This window comes from Populus alba, chromosome 2 (assembly GCF_005239225.2).
Source record: "Populus alba chromosome 2, ASM523922v2, whole genome shotgun sequence".
NCBI lineage: Eukaryota > Viridiplantae > Streptophyta > Magnoliopsida > Malpighiales > Salicaceae > Populus > Populus alba.
Genome location: NC_133285.1, coordinates 7,643,233 through 7,670,285, shown reverse-complemented (window position 1 = coordinate 7,670,285; position 27,053 = coordinate 7,643,233). Strand labels below are relative to the sequence as shown.

The 27,053-nt window shown below is 35.9% G+C and overlaps 1 protein-coding gene across 1 annotated transcript; it reads left to right on the top strand.

Moving 5' to 3' along the window:
* On the top strand, positions 1–27,053 carry LOC118042245 (BEACH domain-containing protein C2). Its single transcript, XM_035049859.2, has 32 exons — positions 1–185; positions 587–2,664; positions 3,150–3,937; positions 4,232–4,972; positions 5,688–5,822; positions 6,807–6,911; positions 7,115–7,228; positions 10,987–11,063; positions 11,477–11,558; positions 12,433–12,747; positions 12,922–13,544; positions 14,202–14,286; positions 14,530–14,724; positions 15,462–16,007; positions 16,100–16,243; positions 16,408–16,866; positions 17,364–17,500; positions 18,751–18,820; positions 18,911–18,994; positions 19,133–19,189; positions 19,288–19,356; positions 19,435–19,521; positions 19,603–19,719; positions 20,521–20,670; positions 21,766–21,850; positions 21,937–22,057; positions 22,224–22,320; positions 22,414–22,527; positions 23,158–23,527; positions 24,795–25,582; positions 25,908–26,030; positions 26,433–27,053. The coding sequence occupies exons 2-32, from the start codon at positions 633–635 to the stop codon at positions 26,508–26,510; spliced, it is 8,988 nt and encodes a 2,995-aa protein (XP_034905750.1). The 5' UTR covers positions 1–185; positions 587–632; the 3' UTR covers positions 26,511–27,053.

Sequence of the window (27,053 nt, the reverse complement as noted above, 5' to 3'; positions counted from 1 at the left end):
AATTAATTTAACCACCCTTTACCTTGCATTGGTTATTGACTGGGCTTGCTGAATCCATCATCTCTCGCGCGTTCAATTCGCCTCCTCTTTCGTCTTCTCCGATCCTCTCCTCTCAAAATTAATTTTCTTTCCTTTAAAAATCATTACTTTTCCAAAATCGAACCTGACCGCTTCTTCTCTCTAAGGTAAGGATCAATTTCTTATTACATTTTCAATTTCTTGTCTGTCATTGGCGATTTTCTCTGATCTGAGCCTCGTCATTTTATTTTACATCTCATTTTCTAACTTTTGATATTGAATGTTATTTGTGTTCTTGAGAGGGACTTACTTGATCGGTTACATGGTGATTAAAGAGATCTTGTTGTGATTATTCAAGTGAAAAAGCAGATTAGTGTATATAGTTCATTTATTAAATTAAATGTATGTGATTTCGAAGCTAGATCCGCTGAATTTAAGTGATTCAAAATCATTTGAGCTAATTTCTTTTGCAATTTGTATAAGCTATTTTGGTTCTGTAGTATTGAAATTGTCTAGCATTGGTTTGAAATGGTATTCTATTTTGAATTTTCTTCTGTTTGGTTAATAGGTTTGCGTGCGGTGGGTAAATGTGTTGTCTTTAAAAGAAGTGGAAAATGGAAGAAGAAGAAGAAAACAAGGAGATCGGAAAAGGTCGTGATGCTCAGGAAGTAGATACTTTTGTAGAGGAAGCTAGGGTAGGAGAATCTCCTCAGGAGAATGTAAATGTGATTAGTCGTGGTCAAGAGGAGATAGAAAATGAAAATCTGGTTATGGATGGGGATGATTCTGTAGATACTGATGATGATGATCAGTTTGAACTGGTGTCTTTAAAAGATCAAGAAAAGAGTTTTGGTGAGTTTCCGGCTAATATTATCAATTCTAACCGGTCATCGAATTCAGAGAGTGAGAGATTCTCATTTGATAGGTTTGGAGAAGTCTCTCCGAATTCATACAGTAATTATGGTGTTGAATATGATTCTTCCTCTGTCATGGAAATTCAACATGATCGCTCTGCATCAAGTCCTGGGCCTGAGACACAATTTGGTGATGCAATTAAGCAGTCACACTCGTCAACCAGTCTAGATTCTGGTTACTTTATTGATGGATTTTCACCAACTGGTTCGCCGCAAAAGGTTAAGCCAAAAGCTGCAATGCCAAATGTGTCCCCAGAGTTATTGCATTTGGTGGATTCAGCTATAATGGGAAAGCCTGAAAGCTTGGACAAGCTGAAGAACATTGTCAGTGGAGTTGAGAGTTTTGGAAGTGGAGAAGAAGCTGAGGGCATTGCTTACTTGGTTGTTGATTCCCTTTTGGCCACAATGGGTGGAGTTGAAAGTTTTGAGGATGAGGATCATAATCCTCCTAGCGTGATGCTGAACTCTAGGGCAGCCATTGTGGCAGGTGAGCTTATTCCTTGCCTTCCTTGGGTAGGTGACAGTGAGGTTTTCATGTCCCCTAGGACACGAATGGTGCGGGGGTTGCTCGCCATATTACGGGCTTGCACTAGAAACAGAGCCATGTGCTCTATGGCTGGTTTATTGGGAGTACTTTTGGGGACTGCAGAGAAAATCTTTGTTCAGGCTGGGGGGTTAACAGAACAGATGAGATGGGACGGGACTCCTTTATGCTATTGTATCCAATACCTAGCTGGTCATTCACTTAATGTTGTTGATTTGCATAGATGGTTGCAAGTAATTACAAGAACGCTTACTACTTCATGGGCATATCGCTTAATGCTAGTGTTGGAGAAGGCAATGGGTGGAAAGGAGTCAAAGGGACCAGCATCTACTTTCGAGTTTGATGGTGAAAGCTCAGGTTTACTTGGTCCAGGAGAGAGTCGTTGGCCGTTTACCAATGGTTATGCATTTGCAACATGGATTTATATCGAATCATTTGCCGACACATTGAACACAGCTACTGCTGCAGCTGCTATTGCAGCTGCTGCAGCAGCCAAGTCAGGAAAATCATCTGCTATGTCAGCTGCAGCTGCTGCCAGTGCACTTGCTGGTGAAGGGGCGACCCACATGCCTAGATTGTTCAGTTTCTTGTCTGCTGATAACCAGGGCATAGAGGCTTACTTTCATGCTCAGTTTTTGGTTGTTGAAAGTGGTAGCGGAAAGGGAAAGAAGGCATCTTTGCATTTCACTCATGCATTCAAGCCACAATGCTGGTACTTTATTGGTTTGGAGCATATTTACAAGCAGGGACTGATTGGGAAAACAGAGAGTGAACTGAGATTGTATATTGATGGATCCTTGTATGAAACTCGTCCTTTTGAGTTCCCTCGGATCTCCAAGCCACTAGCATTTTGCTGCATTGGGACAAACCCTCCTCCTACAATGGCTGGTTTACAACGACGCCGGAGGCAGTGTCCTTTGTTTGCTGAGATGGGGCCTGTTTATATCTTTAAGGAGCCAATTGGCCCTGAAAGGATGGCACGCTTAGCTTCCAGAGGAGGGGATGTGCTGCCTTGTTTTGGTAATGCTTCTGGGCTTCCTTGGCGAGCTACAAATGACCACGTTCAAACAATGGCAGAAGAAAGTTCACTTTTGGATGCAGAGATTGGAGTGTCAATTCACCTTCTCTATCACCCAAGTTTGCTTAGTGGGCGTTTCTGTCCTGATGCTTCTCCTTCTGGTGCTGCAGGTATGCACATTATTGAATTATTTCCTTTTCCTTTATCTTCTACATGCCATGGTGCCCATTGTATCATTATCTGAAAGAAGATTTCATTTCTGAAGATGCCCCTGATAGTGCAGCTATGCCTATCTTTTTTTTGCACTCAATTTTGATCCAATCCTCATGTTTTAACTGTAATAAATAATTCAACGAGTGGAGTTAGAAGATTTTCTATTCTTTTCTCTTTCCTCTGTTTTTTTATTTTTCTTATCTTAACAGTTAAGCCCAGTTTAAATTGTCTGCCATCTTGTTTGCCTGTTCATTGCCGGATTCAGTCCTAAATGACCTGACAACAAGTATTGAATTTTTTTTAGTTGAGGGCTACAGCATCAATTTTAACAAAACCTTTGATATCTTTTTGTGTATGGTTGGGGGCTTTCTTTTGTTTGATGCCCTGAATAATTTGGTCACTTATATGTTACTTCTTAATTTTTCTATTTGTGTCCAATAAGGCATGCTCCGACGGCCAGCTGAGGTTCTTGGACAAGTCCATGTTGCTACACGAATGCGACCAGTGGAGGCTTTGTGGGCGTTGGCTTATGGAGGCCCCATTTCCTTACTTCCTCTAGCGGTAAGCAGTGTGCATAAAGATACTCTGGAACCAGAACAAGGAAATGTTCCCATAACCTTTGCCACAGCTACTCTGGCTGCTCCAGTTTTCCGAATAATTTCCATTGCTATTCAACACCCTGGGAACAATGAAGAATTGTGCCGCACTAGAGGGCCTGAGGTTCTCTCAAAAATCTTAAATTATCTTCTCCAAACTTTGTCTTCATTGGATGCTGGGAATTGCAATGGTGTTGGAGATGAGGAACTTGTTGCAGCCATCGTCTCCTTATGCCAGTCCCAGAAGCATAATCATGCCCTCAAAGTGCAGCTTTTCACTATGCTGTTACTGGATCTGAGAATTTGGAGCTTGTGCAACTATGGATTGCAAAAGAAGCTTCTGTCCTCACTAGCAGACATGGTTTTCTCAGAGTCATTGGCGATGCGAAATGCCAATGCTATTCAGATGCTGCTTGATGGCTGCAGAAGATGTTATTGGACAGTTATCGAGAAGGATTCTGTGAATACGTTTTCATCGAAAGAGCCAACCCGTCCAGTGGGTGAATTGAATGCTTTGGTTGATGAACTCTTAGTGATCATAGAACTTCTAATAGGAGCAGCATCTGCTGCAGTGGCCACAGATGACCTCCGTTGTCTGCTTGGGTTCATGGTTGATTGCCCTCAACCTAATCAGGTAAAGTTACTTTATTGATCATTATGTTTTGCTTATGATGTTAAATGCATATCAGCCATTTCAGCAGTCTGTATTTCCCTACATTTAACATGGCCTTCATGTGAGTTTTCTCTGTGAACTTTGTCTGCTTCTTTTTTCTTTTTTTTAAATAATAATAAGATTCATACATGCAGAATCTTGCTGTATCGATGTGATAAATTGTATGGTTCATTTTAATTTTTTATGGTGTTCAACACTGGCCACTTACTTATAAATCTATCCTAAATGACTCCTGCCAAAAACATCTTCTTTCAGGTTGCCAGAGTTTTGAATCTTATCTACAGGTTAGTCGTACAACCAAATACAGCTAGAGCTCATATGTTTGCAGAGTCATTCATAACATGTGGTGGTATAGAAACACTTCTTGTTCTGCTTCAGCGAGAAGCAAAAGCTGGTGAACATAGCATTCCAGAATCAGTGGCAAAGAGTGATGATAGCATTCCAGAATCAGTGGCAAAGAGTGATGATAGCTTACAAGTTCAAGAAACTGAACTAGATATTGGTAAGGGTACTTCAGAAAGAAGAATGAATGATGAGAAGGAAAAGGACTTGACTTCTCTGGATCAAGATTATGAATCTGAATGTTTAGATAGTGGCGGTGGTGGCAGTCCTGCCACCTCTTCCCCTGGCATGAAAATTGAAAGGATGTCATCTGTTTCTGAAAACCCATTTATTAAGAATTTAGGTGGTATAAGCCTTTCTATTAGTGCTGATAATGCAAGGAATAACGTTTACAATGTTGATAAAAGTGATGGCATTGTTGTTGCAATCATTGGGCTAATAGGTGCCCTTGTAACTTCTGGTCATTTCAAGTTTGGTTCACATGCACCCTCTGATACTACTAGCACCTTTTTTGGTGGTGGCCTGCATGATGGCAGCGGTACAATGTTTGATGATAAAGTTTCTCTACTACTTTTTGCACTACAGAAGGCTTTCCAAGCAGCACCCAATAGGCTTATGACAACCACTGTGTACACAACTTTATTGGCAGCCTCGGTATTTTTTTCCGGTCTCATCCATTTCGTTGAATGTGTTTGTTAATGAATAGTCTTGTTTTTCAAAAATAGTTATTGTCATTGCAAAGTAAAAATCTGTAAATGTTTCCTTATGATTTCAAATACAAATCCTCGAATGTTTTTCCTTACTATTTTGTTTTCTCCTTCTGCAGTGAAGTATATCTCTTTAGGAGACCATAATTCTATATTACATACTTTTTCCATTGAGGGAACATGCATGACTTTTCTGCACACACGCACACACTTGTGCTTATTTTTTGCACTAGAAAGTCAAGGCTTAAGGGTGATGCTAAGATTGGTAGTTTGCATTGCTGGTGCACCTTGATATCTCTTCTTGCCTTGGAATTACTGCTTTTTGATAATTGATCACAAGCATTCTAAGTATCTATCTATCCACCAGTAGCATGCATAACAAAAATGTTTGGTCATGTTTCGTAGTTAAATAAAGTTGTATTTCATAAGAAATGTAGATTTTATTTCTGTTGTGAATGCTTCACCATATTTTATTAGAATCAGGTAAAATTGTTGTTTTAACTGTGGTCAGTAAGCACATTTAAAGTTGTGAATGAGATATTATGAGAGTGTCTGATGTTCTTAAATGTCTTGAAAACTCTAAATGGATGGCTTCATTATGATTTTTTTATTCACCAAAACTTCAAAACAAATCTTGTAAATCACTCCTTTGTACTTTTCAGATTAACGCTTCTTCAACAGAGGAGGGGCTGAACTTTTATGATTCTGGACATCGCTTTGAACATTCACAACTTCTGTTGGTTCTGTTGCGGTCTCTGCCTTATGCATCTAGAGCCTTGCAAAGCCAAGCATTGCAGGTATTTCCTTTTGTGCCACATACTATGTTTCTGTGATGTTATTTCTGTGTAGGCATTTTTTTTGCTTTTCAGATCATTGTTGAACCGGATTTGTTTCTGGTATATAAATGAAAAAGAATGAAGTTTTATAATTGCCCAAGTTGTGCAGAAATTCAGTCTGCACTTTTTTGTCAACTTAGTGTTGTTATTAATAAAGGCTACACAAGTTGATCTATGAGGTTATTTATGCTTTTGCAAATTTACCTTTAGCTACCCTACCATACAAGAGTTTCCAATAGAGGGAATTTTTGAACTCTATCCTGCAAACACAGTAATAGTTTATGTCTCTTTAAATAATTGGAGAACTAAAGGTGGACACCAGATATGGATTATTGTAAGGGAGTGCTAGTTTTATTACATTTCAAATATGAAAGAAGTGGGTGCGAGATGCTATCTTTCATTTATTAAATGAGGTGACAGCCTAAGAAGCTCCCTATAATACATTATTTTAATAACCATTTAGACGGTAAGATTTAACAATGAACAACATATTCTCTAGTTTTTGGAACTTAGATATTGGAAGATACTGTAGTACAGGAACTTGAAGGCTTATAACTGTCATTAGTATTCTATTTCTTGGTTCTCCATAATATAGTTCAGTGGGTTTGCTCTTGCATCCTATAGTGTTTTTTTCCACAGCCCTAGCTGATCAGCTAACAGGAGTATAGGTAAATGTTCCGTTTTATTTCAGTCAACATGTTGATGCATAATTATTTTGTGGATTCTTATTTCTACAACAGATGTTTTTACCAAGTGTTCGAGGTAATGCATGATTGCTGAATTGCAAGAAATGGCCATGTCAAAACCCCTTTACAAATAGTTTTCCTGATGAAATAAGTTGAATATGCAGTCTAAATTCTCTTTTTAACCTCACATTTCTAGTTTTCCTGATCAAGGTCCTCTGTATTTTTAGTTTCTGAGCTGTTGCATTCTATATGATTTCAGGATCTTCTGTTTTTGGCTTGCAGTCATCCAGAAAACAGAAACAGTCTGACAAAAATGGAGGAATGGCCTGAGTGGCTTCTAGAGATTCTAATCTCTAATTATGAGGTAAAATGACCTGACATCATTCTGGATTTATTTTGTTGATTTTATACTTAAATGTTATTTTGTAAAGAGCATGGCACCTAGTTATGATAAGAACATTTTATATTTAATTGAGAGTTTTTATATTTATCTTGCAAACTTTTGGGGTCATACTTTGATTATTCTTATTCATTTTGTGTTTTTAATTGCATTACTTGTGTTTTCAGATGAGTGCAACCAAAAATTCTAACATGGCTAGCGTAGGAGACATAGAGGACCTTGTACACAACTTCTTGATTATAATGTTAGAGCACTCAATGCGCCAGAAGGATGGTTGGAAGGTGGGTGTTTTTCAATACCTTTTCTTGTATTTTTTATATCATTAAGTAATATACTAAAAGGCATGGGGAAACTACTGTAGCTTCCCCATGCCTTTTACTTATTCTATTATTAATATATTATATTATTATAATTATTATATTATAATTATAATTATTATATTATATTATAACATATATTAATTGTCTTCTTCTCTCTCTTTTTTTAATTTTTTTTTCTTTTAATAATTTTTTTTTGTTTGATTTAGATTGTTAATGTTAATTTTTTTTATTTAGATATCAAACTTTCATGACACAAATCCCGGGTTTGATGGCTTAACCTGGTTTGACGGGTTAACCCGGAATTGTTTTTCTTTTTAATTAATTTTTTTCGTTTAGTTTAGTTTGTTAATGTTAAATTTCTTTCTATTTAATTATGACTTTCATGACATGTATCCCGGGCTTGACGGGTTAACTCAGTTAATTCTGGGTAAACCTGTCAATTTTTTTTTTTCTATTTAGTTATCAAACTTTCATGACGTGAATCCCGGGTTTGATGGCTTAACCTGGTTTGATGGGTTAACCCGAAATTGTTTTTCTTTTTAATTAATTTTTTTTGTTTAGTTTAGTTTGTTAATGTTAAATTTCTTTCTATTTAATTATCAGACTTTCATGACATGTATCCCGGACTTGACAGGTTAATTTGGTTTGACGGGTTAACCCTGTTGATTTTGGGTAAACCCATCAATTTTTTTTTCTATTTAGTGGCTGTTTGGGAGTGTGGTTGCGGGTGAGGTTCACCCGCAGCCACACTAAATGTTGTTTGGTTAACCAAAATAAATTGCTTTTTGATGGTGGGACCCATCAAATTTTGAGCCGCACCACATGTTTTGGAGAAGCAGCAAAATGCTGCTTCTCGTAGAGTAGAAAAGCAGAATAGTGGAGCCATGCTCCACTGTTACAGTTTGTTTTTTTTTTTTTTTTTTTTTTTTTATAATAATTTGAAAAACATTGCAATAAGTTTAGTTTTTTTTTTTCTTGAAAAATTAATGCAATTAATTGATTTTACTCGTATTGTTCACGTGAACATGAACAATATTATTTTTTTTTAAATTAGTTTAAGGTGAATTAAATTTACTCGTATTGTAATCTCAATTTTATTCCTGATAATATTTTACTTAATTTTATTGCACGCTCAAAAAATTATTTTTTTTGTAGTTCTTGTCGAATGAATTTTGTACATAATAAAATTGTAAATGTTTTTTAAAAAATGTGTTTTACTTGAAAAACTAGTATTTAATATTATTTAATAACACTACATAAAAAGAAATTCAGTTTTTATTTTTATTTTAATTGTGTTCTATTTAAAAAATTAAAAGGAGATTGTTGGATGACGTAACAAAAGATTCAGTTTTGGTTGTTGCACGCTTAAGAAACCATGAAAAATATAGTCCTTATTGGATAGATTTCGCATGTGATGACATTGCACATAGTGTAATGGAATAATAAAAAATATTTGATATCAATATTATTTATTTCATGATGTAATAACAATAGTTAAATTTACAATATTTAAATTAAAAATCATTAATATAAATATATATATTTTTAATTATTTTATAACCTCAATTTGAAAAGTATTTTTATTAACCAAACACATTAAACTACTTTTTCTTCAACCTCAATTTCAACCACAGTTTTAACCAAACACTTATTTTTTCAAACCAACCTCAACTAAAAGTACTTTTTATAAAACAACTTTTTTTAAACTACAACCACAAAAGCTACCGCAATACCAAACACACCCTTAGTTATCAAACTTTCATGATGCGGATCTCAGGTTTGACGGGTTAACCCCGTTAATTCAAATTTTTTTCTTTTTCTTCATTAGTTTTTTTTCTTCCTATTGGTTTTTTTTTTCTTTGGTTTTTTTCTTTTTAATTAATCTATTTAATTATCACACTTTTATGACACGATCTTATAGCCAGACCTACATCCAATGCTCTTGGGTCCGGTGTTGCAACCAAACTCATTTAAACTTAAGTCATGTAAGTTTAATATTATTATTAATATTATAAATATTACTCTAGGGTCAAGAGCTGTAGCCAAACCTAAGACCCTTGGGTATAATTTTGCAGAAAGACCTAACACTTTTAAATCTTAATTTTTTTAATATTTTTTATGTTAAAAAAAATTAACCTGCGACATCGCGCGGGTCATGTAACTAGTACATATACTAAAAGGAAATGGTGTTTTCCTGTAGAAATGGTATAATTGTAAAATTTGCCCTTTTTTATTGTATCAGTAGCAAAATTGTAAATTTCAGTTTTTCTTATATTTTCTCGCTTTATACTTGGCATTTTTATCATTTTAAATTTGGCCTATTTATCACCATTTTTCTTCTTATCTTCATTTTTTGTAATATTTTTCTAGTTTTTACATTTTTTTTCTTTTTAGTTTTTTTGGGAAAAAAATATTATTTTTATTTTTTACACTTTTAATATTTATCACTTTACACTAGGCCCATTTATACTCTTTTTTTTGTTCTTATCTATATTCTTTTGTAATTTGTTTTTTAATTTTTTTAACATTTTTTTTTGAAAAATTATCATACAAAGACTAAGAAAATGATGTTTCACTGTAACAATTGCAAAACATTGTTTCATTCATCTAGTATGTTAAAAAGTAGCTCAAGATCTTACGTGTTTTTATTAACGCATATGATCTTTGTTATATTTTATTATGTAAGCATCGACCATTTAATTCACGGTTATATTTTTTACTTGATGTCAAAAAACAGGTTAATAACACCTACACATTAACTCTTTTGTGTTAGAAAAAAAAATTCGACCTGTAACGAGGCGAGTTGAATAGATGCGTTAACACTTTGTTATTTGCATTGATTGACACAAATGATTCTCGATGTATTTAATTAAATGCATGTATAGGCCTTTTGAGTTATAATTAGATTTTGTTAAAAAAAAAAAAAAAACCACATTTGAAAAACTTGCATATTTAATTTTTTTTGCCAAAAAAATTATCTGACCCCTGGCAAAGCATAGGTCAAATAACTAGTATTACTCTATTCCCTGTTGGAAGATAGGATCCATGGACTGCTTTTGATATTAATTGCTTGACCATTATGTTTTTGTTCTCTATCATTGATTCCAATAAAATATGTTTATAGTTTCTTCTGCGTATCTTGGTGTTTCCTGCATTTGACTAGAGTTAATTAAGCATCATTGTTGAATCAGCTCAATAATTGCAGATTTTGAAATGATATCCTGGAATTACTTTCACAAATTATCAGCTTTGTGACAAGTGTAATATACTGAAATTTTAAAGATATTAGAATCCTGCAAATTAGAAACAACCTCAAAGTTCTCTTTGGAAGCTGATCTTCATTCCTACCTGTGGTTTTAAATTAAAAATACTATTGTGTTGTGGTTGCAGATTTACAGCTATTACATTACTGTAGCTGTCAGTTATTGCCCTTAGGTGACAGTTTGAAATGTACTAGTTGAGCAAGTACCTTCTACATACACTGCTATGAAACCACAGCTGTTAATGATGCTTATTATGTGGCAGCTTGAAACATATTGCTAGTGTAAATATCTGTTACATACACTGTTTTGAAACAGTAACTGCCAATATTTTCTATGGGTACTTGTTTTCTATATGTCAAATATTTTCTGATATAATACCCCCACTGTCAAATTTGTGTTGAGTGGATATGTTCCCCTTAAACCCTGCTTATATCAGCTTTCATTTCCCCTTTACAGGATATTGAAGCTACAATTCATTGTGCAGAATGGCTTTCTATTGTTGGGGGATCAAGCACAGGAGACCAACGAGTTAGGTATTCCCTATCTTACTGGCCTGATTCTGTGATGTTTCCCTGCTCTGTTCAAATTGGTTTATTCTTTTATGAGGTTCAGTTAACTTCATGGATCATGATTGTCCCTATGTTGGGTGACTCAAAATCTGATAACATCAATTCTTGTCTCTTAGTGGGTTTCCAATGAGTTGATTCATTTTGTTTCCTTGGAATTTGTTTTCAATGATTATTGATTGTACTGCATGGACCATATGGTTGTTATCCAGATATCTATAGAATTCCCAAACAAACTTCACACTAGCTGCATGTGATATTTTATTCCTTTTATGCAATCCATAAACTCTGAGCTACAGCTATTATTCCTCTCTTATTGATGATACCTAATAGCCAATATTTGATTTCTCTATTTGGTCAATCTTTTTCATCATTTAAAGACGCGAAGAATCACTGCCTGTATTTAAAAGAAGACTCTTGGGTGCATTGCTAGACTTTGCTGCAAGAGAATTGCAGGTTCAGGTAACTTTTGTGTTTCTCTGCTCTTAGGGAATATTATGCCATGCCATCTTTTATGCAATCTCAATTTTCATTTTGGATGAGTCTTAAAATGTATAAAAAGCTGAAGCAGGTGTGACCACCAATAGAAGTATGCTGGAATAACACCAAAATCTAAGATTGAATCTGCATGGAAAATGTGCACAATGAGTGGCGTTAGAGCAGGACAAAACTTCAACTTGCAAATTGATCTGTTCTTTTTGTGGTGCTAAATAATTTTAAAGCATTCATATGATTTCCCATTTAGGTTTTATCAACTCTCTTCAATTCCATTTTATGAATTTGGTACATTGGATTTGGAACTTAGTTCATTTCACCCAGAGTTCTATCCAGTTGTGGCCTAGTAGCACGTGATCTGACAATAACTTGCCTAGCATAATGATGACTGATATGCTGTTTAAGGTGTTACATCCAAAATATATGCTGCCAGAAGGGGATATCCACATTATTTATTAGGGCATGCCAAATTTTATTTTTACCAATTCCATGTTGAGCACTACCAGCCCAGACTTCAACATCATTCTTTATGATAACAACTAACTTCCATAATCAAACAAATTGGCCTAGTGTACGGGGAAACAAATATGAGTGCTTTGATTTTTTATCATATGCATCCAATTCAAAGACTTTTTGGCTAGGTGGAGAGCTAGAACATTCTGGGACCATAGTAAACTTTGTATTTAATTGATGAATTTGCATTATGTGACACCATTATTACTGCTTGATTAGTTGAAACTCTTACTAGAAAGAATGGTGACAGCTATCTTTCACCATTTCCGGTTGGATTATGAGAGGATAAGTGCACTTACATCCACATCAAACTTTTCTTTTGTTGCAGACTCAAGTAATTGCTGCTGCAGCTGCTGGTGTTGCTGCTGAGGGTTTGCCACCAAAAGATGCTAAGGTTGAAGCAGACAACGCTGCTCAGCTTTCGGTGGCTTTGGTTGAAAATGCTATTGTGATTTTAATGCTTGTTGAAGATCACTTACGATTACAAAGCAAACTTTCTTGTGCGTCACGTGTTGCTGATAGTTCACCGTCTCCGCTTTCTCTTGTATCTCCCCTCAATAATCGCTCAAGTTCCCTTGGTGCGGATTCATTTGAAGCCTTGGGTGATCACAGATCTAGTGATTCTGGGGGACTCCCTCTTGATGTATGTATAATTTTTTCCCTTATGCTGGGCTTCTTTATTCATAGCACTTGGCAGCAGAAGATCTATGAATTTCATGATAATTTCTACTCAGGATGTTTTGTTAGCACACATATTTTTTTCAGTTAATAGAATTTACAATTTTATATTTCATATACTAACATGCGACTTCCTAAGGTCCTTGCTTCAATGGCTGATGCAAATGGGCAAATTTCTGCTAGTGTGATGGAACGTCTTACCGCAGCAGCAGCAGCTGAGCCTTATGAATCTGTTTTATGTGCTTTTGTGTCGTATGGGAGCTGTATGATGGATTTGGCTGAGGGTTGGAAATTTAGGAGCAGACTGTGGTATGGTGTTGGCCTGTCTTCAAAAACAGTTCCCTTTGGTGGTGGTGGAAGTGGATGGGAATCTTGGAGGTCTACTTTAGAAAAAGATGCAAACGGAAACTGGATTGAACTTCCTTTGGTTAAAAAGTCAGTTGCCATGCTTCAAGCTCTGTTATTAGACGAGTCTGGACTTGGTGGTGGTCTTGGTATAGGTGGAGGATCTGGTACTGGAATGGGTGGAATGGCAGCACTATATCAGCTATTGGATAGCGACCAACCATTTCTATGCATGCTCCGTATGGTGCTTCTGTCTATGAGAGAGGAGGACAATGGGGAGACCAGTTTGCTCATGAGAAATGTAAGCATGGATGATGGGATGTCAGAAGGATTTGACCGACAAGCTGGCAACATCATGTGTTTAGAAAACAGTTCTCGAATGCCTATGAGACAACCACGATCAGCTTTGCTGTGGAGGTAATAAATGTTTTTTCTTTTAACTTTTTTTCCTTGAAGTTTCTTATGAGATAATGATCTTCCAAACTTCTAGATAAAATCCAATTTCTACTACGGAGATGTTCCTTTAAGTTTTGTCAAACCACTGCTAACACTATGTTGCCGGAGAAAATTGAATAAGTTTTCATGGGTCAGAACTCCCTCTGAGTATCTTCATATTTTTTTGTAAGTATTTCAGAGCATGATGATTTAGTTCTCTTTACATGAAGCAACACTGATAAGTGGTGGTTGTAAATCAGCATTGAAAGGGGATAGGAACTAATTTTAAGAATAATTAGGCATATGTTATTAGCTGCAACCTCTTGCAGTTGGGTAACTCAATTAAGAAACCAAGCTACTTGATATTTTATACTGAAGGTAGCATCATCGTTTTCAGTGTGATTCAGCTCTCTCATGATATGTGTGGACTGTTGTGTGTGTTTATTTTTGTTTCCTGTTCATTCTCTTCTTTTCTATCCCAATGCATATTCACAATAACATGCTGCATAGATGCTAGTTTATTTATTACTGCTTTGACATGGGTTTTTGTTATCCTCAAGTCCTTAGTGTGGCTGTTGTTCACTACCATGTGGCTATTGGCATGCAATTCTTGAACTAATTTGTGTTATCCATCTACAGTGTGCTTTCACCTGTTCTGAACATGCCAATTTCTGATTCAAAACGACAGAGAGTGTTGGTTGCGTCTTGTGTTCTTTACTCTGAGGTTAGTTCTGCATAAAACTGTCTTGATATGGTGTAACACTAGACTACAGCTGTCATTATATCCTCAGCTCTTATCCATTCTATTATTTATTTGTATCTGAGATCTTATTTTACAGGATTCTTATTTCTGCTTTCTGCTTGCCACTTGCCACTCGCCACTTGCTTATGCAGCTGGACACTGTGGTTGTTTTCATTTATGCAGATTCTTTTTATGAGTTAACATAGTGTAACATGTATGTTGCAGGTATGGCATGCTGTTGGCAGAGACAGGAAACCCCTCCGTAAACAGTACCTTGAGGGTATCTTACCACCATTTGTTGCTGTATTGAGGAGGTGGCGACCCCTTCTTGCTGGAATTCATGAGCTTGCAACTGCTGATGGTTTAAATCCTCTTGTTGTTGATGATCGTGCATTAGCTGCTGATGCACTACAAATAGAGGTTAGTGAAGATGTCTACTTTGTTTAGTTATTTTCATGACTATTTTTTTGGCACGAATTCTTTGATGCTTTGCTGGAGGGATTTTATTTATGCTAGTTGCCATATTCTTGTGCTCCATGGTAATGTATGTTCTTAACAGACTTTTGATAATTGTTCTGCTGATGTATTTGGAGGCCAAGTTTTTGACCAATTTTGTGTCCCAGAAGGCATATAAAGTGTTAGGTCTTGTGGGAATTGTATTTAAGGAACTTATTATGATTTAGCATGTTAGGAATTGGAAGAAGATGGGTAGAGGTATATAATTGGAAGCGAATGTCTGTAAAACATCTCTAGGGTGAGAGCATGCCTGAAGTGGTGTTCATTTCTTTGTTTTTAAGCTCATGGTTGTCATATGTTGCTTGCCTCTTATGACTTAATTTCTTTTGGAACACGGTAAGTGCACCATTTATTTGTCTGTTGTCATTACACTGGTCTGGAAAAGTATTATAACTCTGCACCTAAATACTACTAAGAATTCATCTTTGCTTTTCTTTCTTATTTCATTTAAAGTTGTTATATATTCTTGTTTGAATGTTTTTTCTTAAACCTTGGATAGCCAGCGCCTGCTATGCTGTGGTTCCATTCCGCTCCTTAATTATTTATTAGAAGTCTTTGGTGTTTTTCTCAGAAACAAAATAAAATAAAAATAAAGTTGGAATTGCTGTATTATGTGAGGCATTTTAATCCATTTTCTCCAGGCTGCTCTCTGCATGATTTCTCCCGCTTGGGCAGCTGCTTTTGCATCACCACCAGCTGCAATGGCATTGGCAATGATTGCTGCTGGTGCTGCAGGTGGAGAAACCCCTGCTCCTGCAACAACTACACATCTTAGGCGTGACTCTTCCTTGCTGGAGCGAAAAACTGCTAGATTACATACCTTCTCAAGCTTTCAAAAGCCTTTGGAGGTGCCTAACAAAACACCAGCTCATCCTAAGGATAAGGCTGCTGCAAAAGCTGCTGCCTTGGCAGCTGCGCGTGATCTTCAACGTAATGCTAAGATTGGTTCTGGACGGGGCCTTAGTGCTGTTGCAATGGCCACTTCTGCACAGAGAAGAAATGCTAGTGATATGGAGCGTGTTAGGAGATGGAATAATGCTGAAGCCATGGGAGTTGCATGGATGGAATGCTTACAACCAGCTGACACAAGATCAGTCTATGGGAAAGATTTCAACGCTCTATCCTATAAATTTATTGCAGTCCTTGTTGCTAGCTTTGCTTTAGCAAGAAACATGCAACGAATAGAGGTTTGAGTCACGCTAGCCTTGCATTATAATTTCTTGTATGATATAACTACCAGGATGAATTTTTATTCTTATTACTATCATTATTTTGCTAGGTTGACAGGCGTGCTCAAGTTGATGTTATATCTCGTCATCGTTTATCCAGAGGAATTCGTGCTTGGCGCAGACTTATACATTGCTTGATAGAGATGAAGAGTCTTTTTGGGCCCTTTGGGGACTCCTTGTGCAATCTTGAACGTGTATGTTGTGTGAGATAACTTATAGAAGTGTATTACATCATCAAAACCATTTGGCATTGACATGTTTTTATCTAATGTATTAGGTTTGCTGTTCTCATATTAAATTTCTTATGTATTATATAGAGTAGCTTCTTTTCTGAAAAATTGTTGTTACAATTGTGTAGGTTTTCTGGAAGCTAGATTTTATGGAAACTTCTTCAAGAATGAGAAGATGTTTGAGGAGGAATTATAAAGGGTCTGATCATTTTGGTGCTGCTGCTAATGATGAGGATCAAATTGAGATGAAGCATGATAAAGGAAATGTTCCTGTTCTGGCAGCAGAAGCAATCTCAGTGGAGGGACTAAATGAAGATGGGGAACATACAGAAATTGAGAATTTTGATGGTAGATCCTTTGATACTGAGCAGAGTGGGGAGAGTCAGCTGAGCCTGTCTGGAGCAACTGATCAAAATATGCAGCCTCCAGCTGAACCTAATGACATTCAGCTTGCCAGGGACCAAGACTTGGAAAATGCATCTGCAGTTGCACCAGGTTATCTACCCAGTGAACTTGATGAAAGAATCATTCTTGAATTTCCTTCATCTATGGTCCGGCCGCTGACAATTATGCGAGGAACATTTCAAGTAAGCTCTATGAGACTAGCATGGCATCCTTTTTTAATCATCCACCAAATTCTTGCTCTTTTCATGTTTTTAATCTTAAATTTATGATGTTAGTGTCATATAATTTCAAATGGTGCCACATCAAGATCATAAAACTGGGTGCAAGAAACCAGAAGCAAAGAAATTCTGTTTCTGATGAGGAGCACTTGGAAATTGAATTCAACCATTTAGAGCTTCCTTGGTTTTGTCTAATTTTGGAATATAGAGATGCAGGAAACTTTAAGTAAAACTGTTATTCATGCTTGTTGATTTTATAATTATGGTGGAGGATCACAGAGTTGACTGATACAACTTAGATGCCATTTGTGGTAATTTTCGAGCCCAACTAATATCCATTACACTACCAAACATCAGAAAATAATTCACTTTCCAAAAGGAAACTACGTTCTCTTGACATTTTTACTCTCAGCTGTTAATTTGGATGTAGTTACTGAGCATATGAGTAATTGTTTCTTCAGGTAACTACTAGGAGAATAAACTTTATAGTTAATACCACTGAGAGAAATGCTGATGGAATGGAATCTTCTGAATCGGGAGTCCAAGAAAAGGATCACAGTTGGCTGATGTCTTCCCTTCATCAGATTTATAGCCGGCGGTAAAACTTTATTTGGCTTTTATTAGTGTAACTGGAATGGTATTTCTTACTGTTTATTCTTTAATTTTAACAACTAAGAATCTTTATTATTTTTGTTGAAGATGAACAATTTGAGTGTCTTATATTCCGATAACATGTTTGATTCCTCAAGTTATTTGTCAGAAGAATGCAATTGTAGTGTGTAGGCTGGTCATGAGTCTATGATTTTAAATTGAGTTCTGACAAAAAAAAATTAACTTTGGTTTACCAAAAAAAGCTGACACACTCTTTTCTTTTGTAATATGTGGGGGATGCAAGTTGATTTGGTTTAACGGGTCATCTGTTGGTTGACTTTAAGACTCTTGGTGTGCTCCAGCTGATTTATGGTTTTACATGTTCTGGGTTCACATGTTGCATTAGCATTCTAGCCTGGTATGCGAGCATCATTGATAGAAAATTTCTTAACTTATATTAGGAAGATAACACCGGATTCATGCAGGTTGCCTCTATTGAGATGCTTTATTTATTGTTTTCCCACACAAGACACTACATTAAATGTCATATATTTGAGTAATTTGTATCATAGATATAATGATTTTTAGCAATGTCTTCTGAAACACAACCTTGATTTTCCTTGATTTGGAAGGATTAATGTGTGTTATTTGGCACGGTCCTTATCTTTCCTTAACCTTTGCAAAATGGGAATAAGGAACCTGCTGCTGTCAAGTGACTGCTCTCACCTTAAAGCTTTTTACCTGCTCAGTGTTTATCACATTCTGTCTGGTCATGAAATCATTGTGCTTTCTCAATTGCTAACAACTATGAAATCTTTAGATTTAAAAGACTTTAGGAGTCATTCTCGGATTTGTTTTTTTCTGAATTCAGAATGTAAGCAGCTTTTCTATTGTATACTATTAAATGCATTCTGGTCCTACTAAGAACTGGCATTGGCACATTATCTAAATGTCAGTCCTACATTCCAGAAATTGAGTTGTTTAGCAGGTGTGATTCTTGGTTGACAGACATTAGAAGTGTGCATTATAACCTGCAACATGCATATCCTTTTGCTCAACTTCATATGATGCCTTGCTTCCAGAATTGTATTATTTTTTCAACTCATTTACTGACCATAAGAATGTCTTCTGGTATCATTTTATATGCACAAAGTTATGACACTCGAAGCAGAAATTGTTATATTGTGTAGCAAGGCCATAATATCATTTTGCTTTTGTTCTTCACTCACCTCCATACTGGTTTGCTGCCATCTTCAGGTATTTGCTAAGAAGAAGTGCTCTGGAATTGTTTATGGTTGACCGATCAAACTTCTTCTTTGATTTCGGGGTATTTCACTTGAAATTTATCCTGATCATTTTCTTCTCTTATGCTAATAGAATTCTGCCACCAACATTTGGTTCATTTTTGTCCCTTTAGTGTACTGAGGCACGGAGAAATGCTTACCGAGCTATAGTTCAATCAAGACCTCCTCATTTGAACAATATTTATCTGGCTACTCAGGTTTTTAAATCTCTACCTGACTATACAGTTCTTAAAAGAATTGCTCATGGGTGCACGTGTTTTTGTGCCTGTTGGATGTTTTTTTGTCTTTCACTTTGCTATTATATCATGAAAGCTGCTTGCCTTTTCCTGTTGTAGAGACCTGAACAACTTCTGAAGAGAACTCAACTTATGGAACGTTGGGCAAGGTGGGAGGTATAAACTCAAATTGACTTCAGTAATATGGCAAGTTTCATTCACATTTGCAACATTAATTCAGAATAATAACAAATTTCAACACAACCATTGTGCAGATTAGCAACTTTGAGTATCTAATGCAACTCAATACTCTGGCTGGGCGTAGTTATAATGACATCACTCAGGCATGTTTCTCGGGTAATTTCTTGTTCTAGTGTGGAAGGTTGTGCTTAATATTTCTAAATTTTCTTGTTTCCTTGCAGTATCCAGTTTTTCCATGGGTTCTTTCCGATTACAGCTCAAAAAGTTTGGATCTTTCTGATGCTTCTTCTTATCGAGATCTTTCAAAGGTGACATAACTTGAATTACTCTTCAATTATAATAGCACTGCACTCTCTCTACTGTCATTATAGCAGGATATATACTTGCAGCCTGTTGGTGCTTTGAATCCCGTTCGGCTGAAAAGGTTCCAGGAGAGATATTCTAGCTTTGATGATCCAGTCATTCCAAAATTCCATTATGGTTCTCATTACTCAAGTGCAGGGACAGTAAGTTATTTTTCCCACTTAATCGTGTGAAGTTTGTCCTCCCATCATAATTGTTTTTACCTGTGCGTTTCATTTCATGAAGATTCTTCATTTCCATAGTTTTCTTGTATCATGATTATGGGATACTAGTTACGAAAGTTCTTGAAATCAAAGTGTAGCATATCAGGGAATCACAAAGAAGAGAAACCAGTATGGGAAGAGGGTACTTGACAATGCTTATGATGCCTCACAATTTACAACATAGTTATCAGTAGATAAATGCCCAAGTCCTACCTGAATTAGCCTAAATAAAGATGCTAATTATCAGTACCTATTCAAAATTGAACCTGGTTGCAAGATACAGATTTTCGATGAATGTTACAGATTTTGAAACTACTAGTGAGTTATGTAGGTTTTTATGAATAATATTTCGTTTAAAATTATAAATAATGCATTCTACATGTGGTTTGCAGAGTAGAATTGAGGTTTTTGGATTTTTAACTTGATTCTTGTATTTAATTGGATGTAGATTTGTGTTTATGCACCAATCCCACCCAGCTTGTGGCACCACTTCATGAAATAGTAATCAGTTGCACCTGATTGCCTTGTCCCTCCCCCCTCCCCCTTTTCTGATTTTTCAAATGTTGTCTTTTGTTCCATTTGAACCTTTTTCCCCTTGATATATTGCATTTTCTGTGTTTCCATTTGTCTATACCAATAAACTTAATGCCAACTGGGCATGTTGTTTAATGCTATTGTACGGCTTGAATGCTTGATATGCAGTTACTGCAGTTTATATGATTAATGGTGGTTCTGTGACAGGTTTTGTATTATCTTGTTAGAGTTGAACCGTTTACAACGCTTTCAATTCAATTGCAAGGTGGAAAATTCGATCATGCAGATCGGATGTTTTCAGATATTGCTGCTACCTGGAATGGAGTTACTGAAGACATGAGTGATGTGAAGGAATTGGTATGTAATATGTTTTGTTTGAAGATCCGTAACTATCCATAAAGCACTACCTTTGTTGAAACATTTGATTAGAGTAAAATGCCCTCGTTATATTATTTAATGATTGAATTGAATTTAACTTACTTTACTTTCCTTTTGTATTACTTCAATATTTTGACAGTTAATGAAACCTTTCATGACAAAAAAAAAATTACCTTAAGTTAAATACCATATCAATCTTCTTTCTCATTATTTTACTTTTTTTTAACAGGCTAAAGTTACTTTTCTTGATAAAGAAAAAATGTTACCTTAAGTTACTTCCCCTACCCTGCGTTTGTGTTCATTCTTGCTGTTTTTCACCTTTCACTTGTAACAAGTCAAAAGGCTCTTTTTAGTCTTGATGATTATTTAATATGTTCTTTTACTTTTTATTCAGTAAGAATTGTTTAAACAAGATAAGTAAGAAAAACAACAATAACAGTAACAATAATCTCATTTTATAAATTTTATTTATCATTCTTCAAAATTTTATGTAAAATAGAGAACAGATTTGTAATTCACAATCTTAACCAAACATTTGATTCAACTAAAATACTTTAAATTAAAAAAAGGGTAAAATATATTACTGAACATAAAGGAAATGTTCATCAAATTTTGAAAACCCTTGAAAAAAGAAGAAAATAATCTTCTAGTTTTATTCATTCTCTTTAATGGTAAGGATTATGTTAGATACAAATAAAACTCCAACTCACAAAAGGATTTATATTTTTACATAATATTTTTAATTTATTCACATAATTTAGTTTGATAAACTCAAATAACTTATTTTATTTTATTTTTCCTTTTAACTAATGATACATTTAACTTTTTAACAACTTGAATAATGCAAGTGCTGAAATGACTTGTTAGCATAAAAGGCACCACTTTATCTTGTTGTATACTTTGATCCTTTGTCTTGTGTCAATAATGATCACTTGTTCTCCATGTTGTTCTTGTATGCGCTTTTTACATTTTTTTCCTATGATAATAAGTTGTTGCTCATTTCTTTGTCTGCATAATGGCTATTAATAACATTTTTTTTTTCCTTCTGGGGTGGTGGGTTCTTGTTTGCCTTAGGTTCCTGAGCTGTTTTATCTCCCCGAGATCTTAACCAACGAAAATTCAATCAACTTTGGTACAACACAGTTGGGTGGAAAGCTTGGTATGTTTACTGACATATTTTAGTGAAGTAAATGAAATTCAAAGTTACAGAGTTGAAGTCTTTACTGTAATTAAATGCTCTTTCAGATTCTGTCAAACTTCCTCCTTGGGCTGAAAATACTATTGATTTTATTCATAAGCATCGGATGGCTCTTGAAAGTGAGCATGTATCTGCACATTTGCATGAATGGATTGATCTCATATTCGGGTAAGATTTGAGCAAACTTGTTTGATTTCATCAGTAATGTCTCATTCTTGCTCGCCTTTATGTTTCATTATTTTCAATCTTATTATCTTCCTCTGGAAAAAAAAAATTATATGCAATTTATCTCTGGAATTTCCATTTCTACTGTTTAATGAATTGGATCATGCAGCTTTAAGCAACGTGGTAAAGAAGCTATAGCAGCAAACAATGTTTTCTTTTACATCACCTATGAAGGGGCGGTTGATATTGACAAGATTTCAGATCCAGTATGGGAACTCTGCTATCCTCTGTTGTTTGTTAAAACGAGGTTTTGTTTCTTATTTCTTATTGTTATATTTTTTTGGTTTATTTACAAAAAGGCACAACAACATGCCACACAAGACCAGATTGCATACTTTGGACAGACTCCATCCCAACTTCTGGTTGTTCCTCACTTGAAGAGGATGCCCGTAGCTGATGTTCTTCACTTGCAGGTATGAATTTGGCTGTTTAAATCTGATACAGTTGTGGAAGCATGCAATTCTCTTATGAGCATGTATAAGTCCGAGTTCTTGTTTCAATTCATTTTTTACGTAGCCTTTTGCTCTCCATGTATATTGTGATTTAGTGTGTGATAATGGATAAAGACTGCTGTTGACACATGCTATCAAACCTACACCTGTATAGCTAAGTTTTCATGATTATATAGATGATATAAATTTGATATTCTTCAAGGACAAGAACACTCAATTGGATATGCTGGGTTAATAAGTTAACCTTGTTTATGAAGAATATATGTACCTGCTTCTTAGAGGAAGTTCATGGTAATTGGTTACGTAATGATCATGTATCATGGAGGAACATATTTCATTGGTTGTCCCTGGACTAGTGCTATGGTATTTGGATTGAGATTAGAGGCTGGACATTTAGATAGCTGATCCATTAGATGCAAGTTGGACAATTTGATAGCAGTTGATGGTGCTTTTGATAGTAATTAATTAAAAAAAAAAATCCTTCGTTTGTGTTTGAATGGGTGAGATTGCATGTTGGGATATTCCATCTTAAAAATCATCAGTATTAATTTAGAGCACATTTTTCTGATTCAGATGTTCATTTTATGTCAGACTATCTTCAGGAACCCAAAAGAAGTCAAACCATATGCTGTTCCAGCCCCAGAACGCTGCAATCTACCTGCAGCTTCCATTCATGCATCTTCAGATGATGTCATAATTGTTGATATAAATGCACCAGCAGCACATATTGCCCAGCACAAGTGGCAACCCAACACACCAGATGGCCAAGGCTCACCTTTCCTCTTTCAACATGGAAAGGCCTTAACAAGCTCTGCTGGTGGAACATTCATGCGAATGTTTAAAGGGCAATCTGTGTCTGGTGGAGATGAGTGGCATTTTCCCCAAGCACTTGCATTTGCTTCATCTGGGATTAGAAGCAAAGCGGTGGTTTCCATCACTCATGAAAAAGAAATAATTACTGGTAAGTATTGATTGATCCACGAACTGTCTGCATACAATCCACATTGGAATAAGATGCTTGCATTCCCTTCCTAAATCTGTAAAAAATATTCAAGGCTTAAAAGTTTCACCTCCTTTGCTAGTATTGGCTACCACTTCAAATTAGAAAAGAAGTGTCATTTGTTAGCAGTGTACTATCCCAGTATCATGTTGAATACTTGCCTTAAAACTACATGAGTTACTTGTCATTTCTATTATGATGATATTAGATGCAATCCCTTCTCTGCTTTTGAATGCCTGGCATGCAATGTTCATTGCCTGGTTAAATTGAAATTTCTGTTCACATGAAATAATAAAGGTCTTTAGGGCCTCTATATTTTTTATTATTTCTTTTTCACTTATACCAGAAAGGTTTTAAAACATAATTTCTGGCAAGCAGAAAGAAAAATGGGACTGTTGCAACCATTTGATGTTGTATGGCGTTTTAATTCTCTCCAATTATCTAGGAAATTAGACTGGGCATCAACTTTGCTTATTTAGATTCAAGCTTTGAAGGTCAAAGGAATTAGAATTATCCTGTGGACTTATAATGTGAAGGGTAAATTCTTGAATCAGTTCTAATCAGGAATCAGGAGTTGGTCCACGGTACATGGTGAATTTCACAGTTCTGGCTGATAGGGTTTACAAGGTCATTTTGCGCTCCGAACTAGTGAATTTTTGTTGGATGGTCAGGGTGTGACAGGGAAGACATCGAGGGCTTAAATGGGTAGGAAATATAGAAGATTCTAGAGCTTGATACTGAATTAAATTGCTTGCAAAAACCATTGAAAATATCAAAAGGTGGTGCACACTTGGGAATCTTTATCCAAGATCCTCAATCAAATGAAAGCAAGCACATTTTCCTACCCTTTTCTTTCCAAGAAAGTGGAGGGAAATATTTTTATGCGAAAGATCATCATTGCATTCTTGAAGTACTTTTCATTTTCATTTTTATTTCTTCTCTTTTTTCACTTAAAAACTGCATGGCACCTTGATACTTTTAAGGGTGCAAGGGTTTCAGCCAAAAAACAAAAGGGGAAATTCCACCCTTTGATCCGTGCTTATGTGCTCCAAGTCAAACATCTATATGCATAAGTTGTGTTATTTTTTGTCATTTGTTTTCTTTTTTCTTTTTATTTTGTTTGATTTATAGTTGTGTGTTTTGCTAAATTTTTCCTCGCTATCATATGAAATTTGTTTTTCATATTCCTGAAAAATCAATATATTCATTCTTCTATGGCTATATTTAGGTGGACATGCAGATAATAGTATCAAGCTAATATCAGCAGATAGTGCAAAAACCCTAGAAACTGCCATTGCACATTGTGCTCCAGTCACTTGCCTTGCTCTTTCTCCAGATGGCAACTATCTTGTCACAGGATCACGGGACACTACTGTACTACTCTGGAAGATGCATAGAGCTTTCACTTCGAGCTCAAGTAGTATCTCAGATCCTTCCACAGGCACCGGAACCCCACCTGCAGCCGGAGGTACTCTAGCAACTAACCTGGCAGAAAAAAGTAGGTGGCATCGTATTGAGGGTCCGATACATGTGCTTCGTGGCCACCACAGAGAAATACTGTGTTGTTGTGTCAGTTCAGATCTTGGGATTGTTGTTTCTTGCTCCCAATCATCAGATGTACTGTTGCATTCTATAAGAAGGGGTCGTTTGATCAGAAGGCTGTTTGGTGTGGAGGCGCATTCTGTTTGTCTTTCATCCGAGGGGGTTGTAATGACTTGGAACAAATGTCAAAATTCTCTAAACACCTATACTCTTAACGGGATACTAATTGCTAGAGCACAACTTCCTTTATCTGGCAGTGTTAGTTGCATTGAAATATCTGTGGATGGGAAGTGTGCTTTGATTGGCATGAACTCATGTCCGGAAAATCATGGATCCTCTAATAACAGCCAAAACTTAAGCTTAAAAAAGACAGGGGCTGCAGATTTTGATCTGGAATCAGTGGACACTGGTGAGGATAACAGATTAGATGTTCCTGCCCCGTCGATTTGTTTCCTGGATCTCTATACACTAAAGGTATAAGAAACTGAGAATTTTGAATTGTTAATATGTGTGACCTTCATCTTAGTATTTTAAGTGATGACCGCATGTGCTCCCTGATGTATGCTAAATAGACTATGGTACTCTTGGCTGCTGCTTCTAATTTTCCCTCCCTGTTTCAATATACAGACCTGTTATTTATATGTCTTGGCATGATAGCATAGACATTTTATGTAGTGCCCATTAGATACTTCACATAGTTCTGAAGTGTCCTTAGTTATTCAAGATTTTGCTTATGATATATCTGTTACATCTCGCTGTTAATTGAATTTTACTAACTAGTATGTCACATTTTGTCCAGGTATTTCATGTTCTGAAACTTGGAGAAGGCCAGGATATTACTGCTCTGGCTTTAAACAATGATAGCACAAATCTCGTGGTATCAACTGCTGATAAACAGTTGATAATCTTCACTGATCCTGCTGTAAGTTCAATTTGTTCATGTTCTTGTTTCTCTTAACAGCGGTAATTCTATGATAATGTGCTCCTGGTCTTGTTAGTACATCTAATGGACCTTTATCCCCAAAAATCTCATATTTAATCATCATGTGTTTAACTTGTTAAACCGTCCCATGGCAACACAATAACTGCTAAATGCTTGGCCCTTCATATTATGAAGCAATCTACAGCGTTCTCACAAATTTGTATTGTTCAGTTTGCTTTGCTTTCTTGTGTGTATTTGAAAACAATGCTTTTTGGGGGAAATGGTCCAACATTTTGTAATCTATTTCAGTTGTTAGTGATGCACGTAACCCTCTCATTATTTTGATTGAAATGCTTGCTGTTAATGAAACCTTATTGTGACTCCCTTGATCGCTGCTTGCAGTTGAGCTTGAAAGTGGTCGATCAGATGCTCAAGCTTGGTTGGGAAGGCGACGGATTGAGCCCACTTATAAAATCGTAGCATTTAGGCCTAAGAAATTTTTCATTTAGTTGAATACAGAAGATACGATATCCTGCTTTGATGTCACTAATGTATACGAGGGTATGCTTGCTGCCCTAGATCAGATATGGAGTTGATTTACAGTCCGCGGCTGTCCTGTGGGTGTAACATGTATTTGACCAGCGGAAGAACTCTCTATGTCCTGAGCCTGATTCCACAGAGTGTTTACAGCATTTTTTGATTCTTTGTTGGGTTGTAGTTTGTTGTCTTGGACGAGTTATTATTCCCTCAAGGCATGAGTTCATTTTTGGCCATCAATTTTTCTCATGATTTTGTAAATGAAATATGAAAGCATTCCATCTCGTATCTTTTTGTACATGTATTAACTCAATTTACTTCGTCAAAATTGAATATAGATAGTTGAAGGTTCTGGTTAAAAAGTCTGAAAAAAGTTAGATGGCAGTGCTCCAAAAATATTTTGCCTAGCATTGTAAATGCTGTTTGTAACTAGTAAGACCTGAATAACTGTTGGCAAGCTTGTTCTTTTCTTTTTCTTCCCTCAAA

What these genes read in the sequence shown, in the direction of transcription:
- LOC118042245 (XM_035049859.2), top strand. Translation starts at nt 633, where the DNA reads ATGGAAGAAGAAGAAGAAAACAAGGAGATCGGAAAAGGTCGTGATGCT. An exon ending in GAAACATGCAACGAATAGAG is followed by an intron (nt 16,008 to 16,099) that starts GTTTGAGTCACG and finishes TTATTTTGCTAG; the next exon opens with GTTGACAGGCGTGCTCAAGT. An exon ending in CATCAGATTTATAGCCGGCG is followed by an intron (nt 17,501 to 18,750) that starts GTAAAACTTTAT and finishes TGCCATCTTCAG; the next exon opens with GTATTTGCTAAGAAGAAGTG.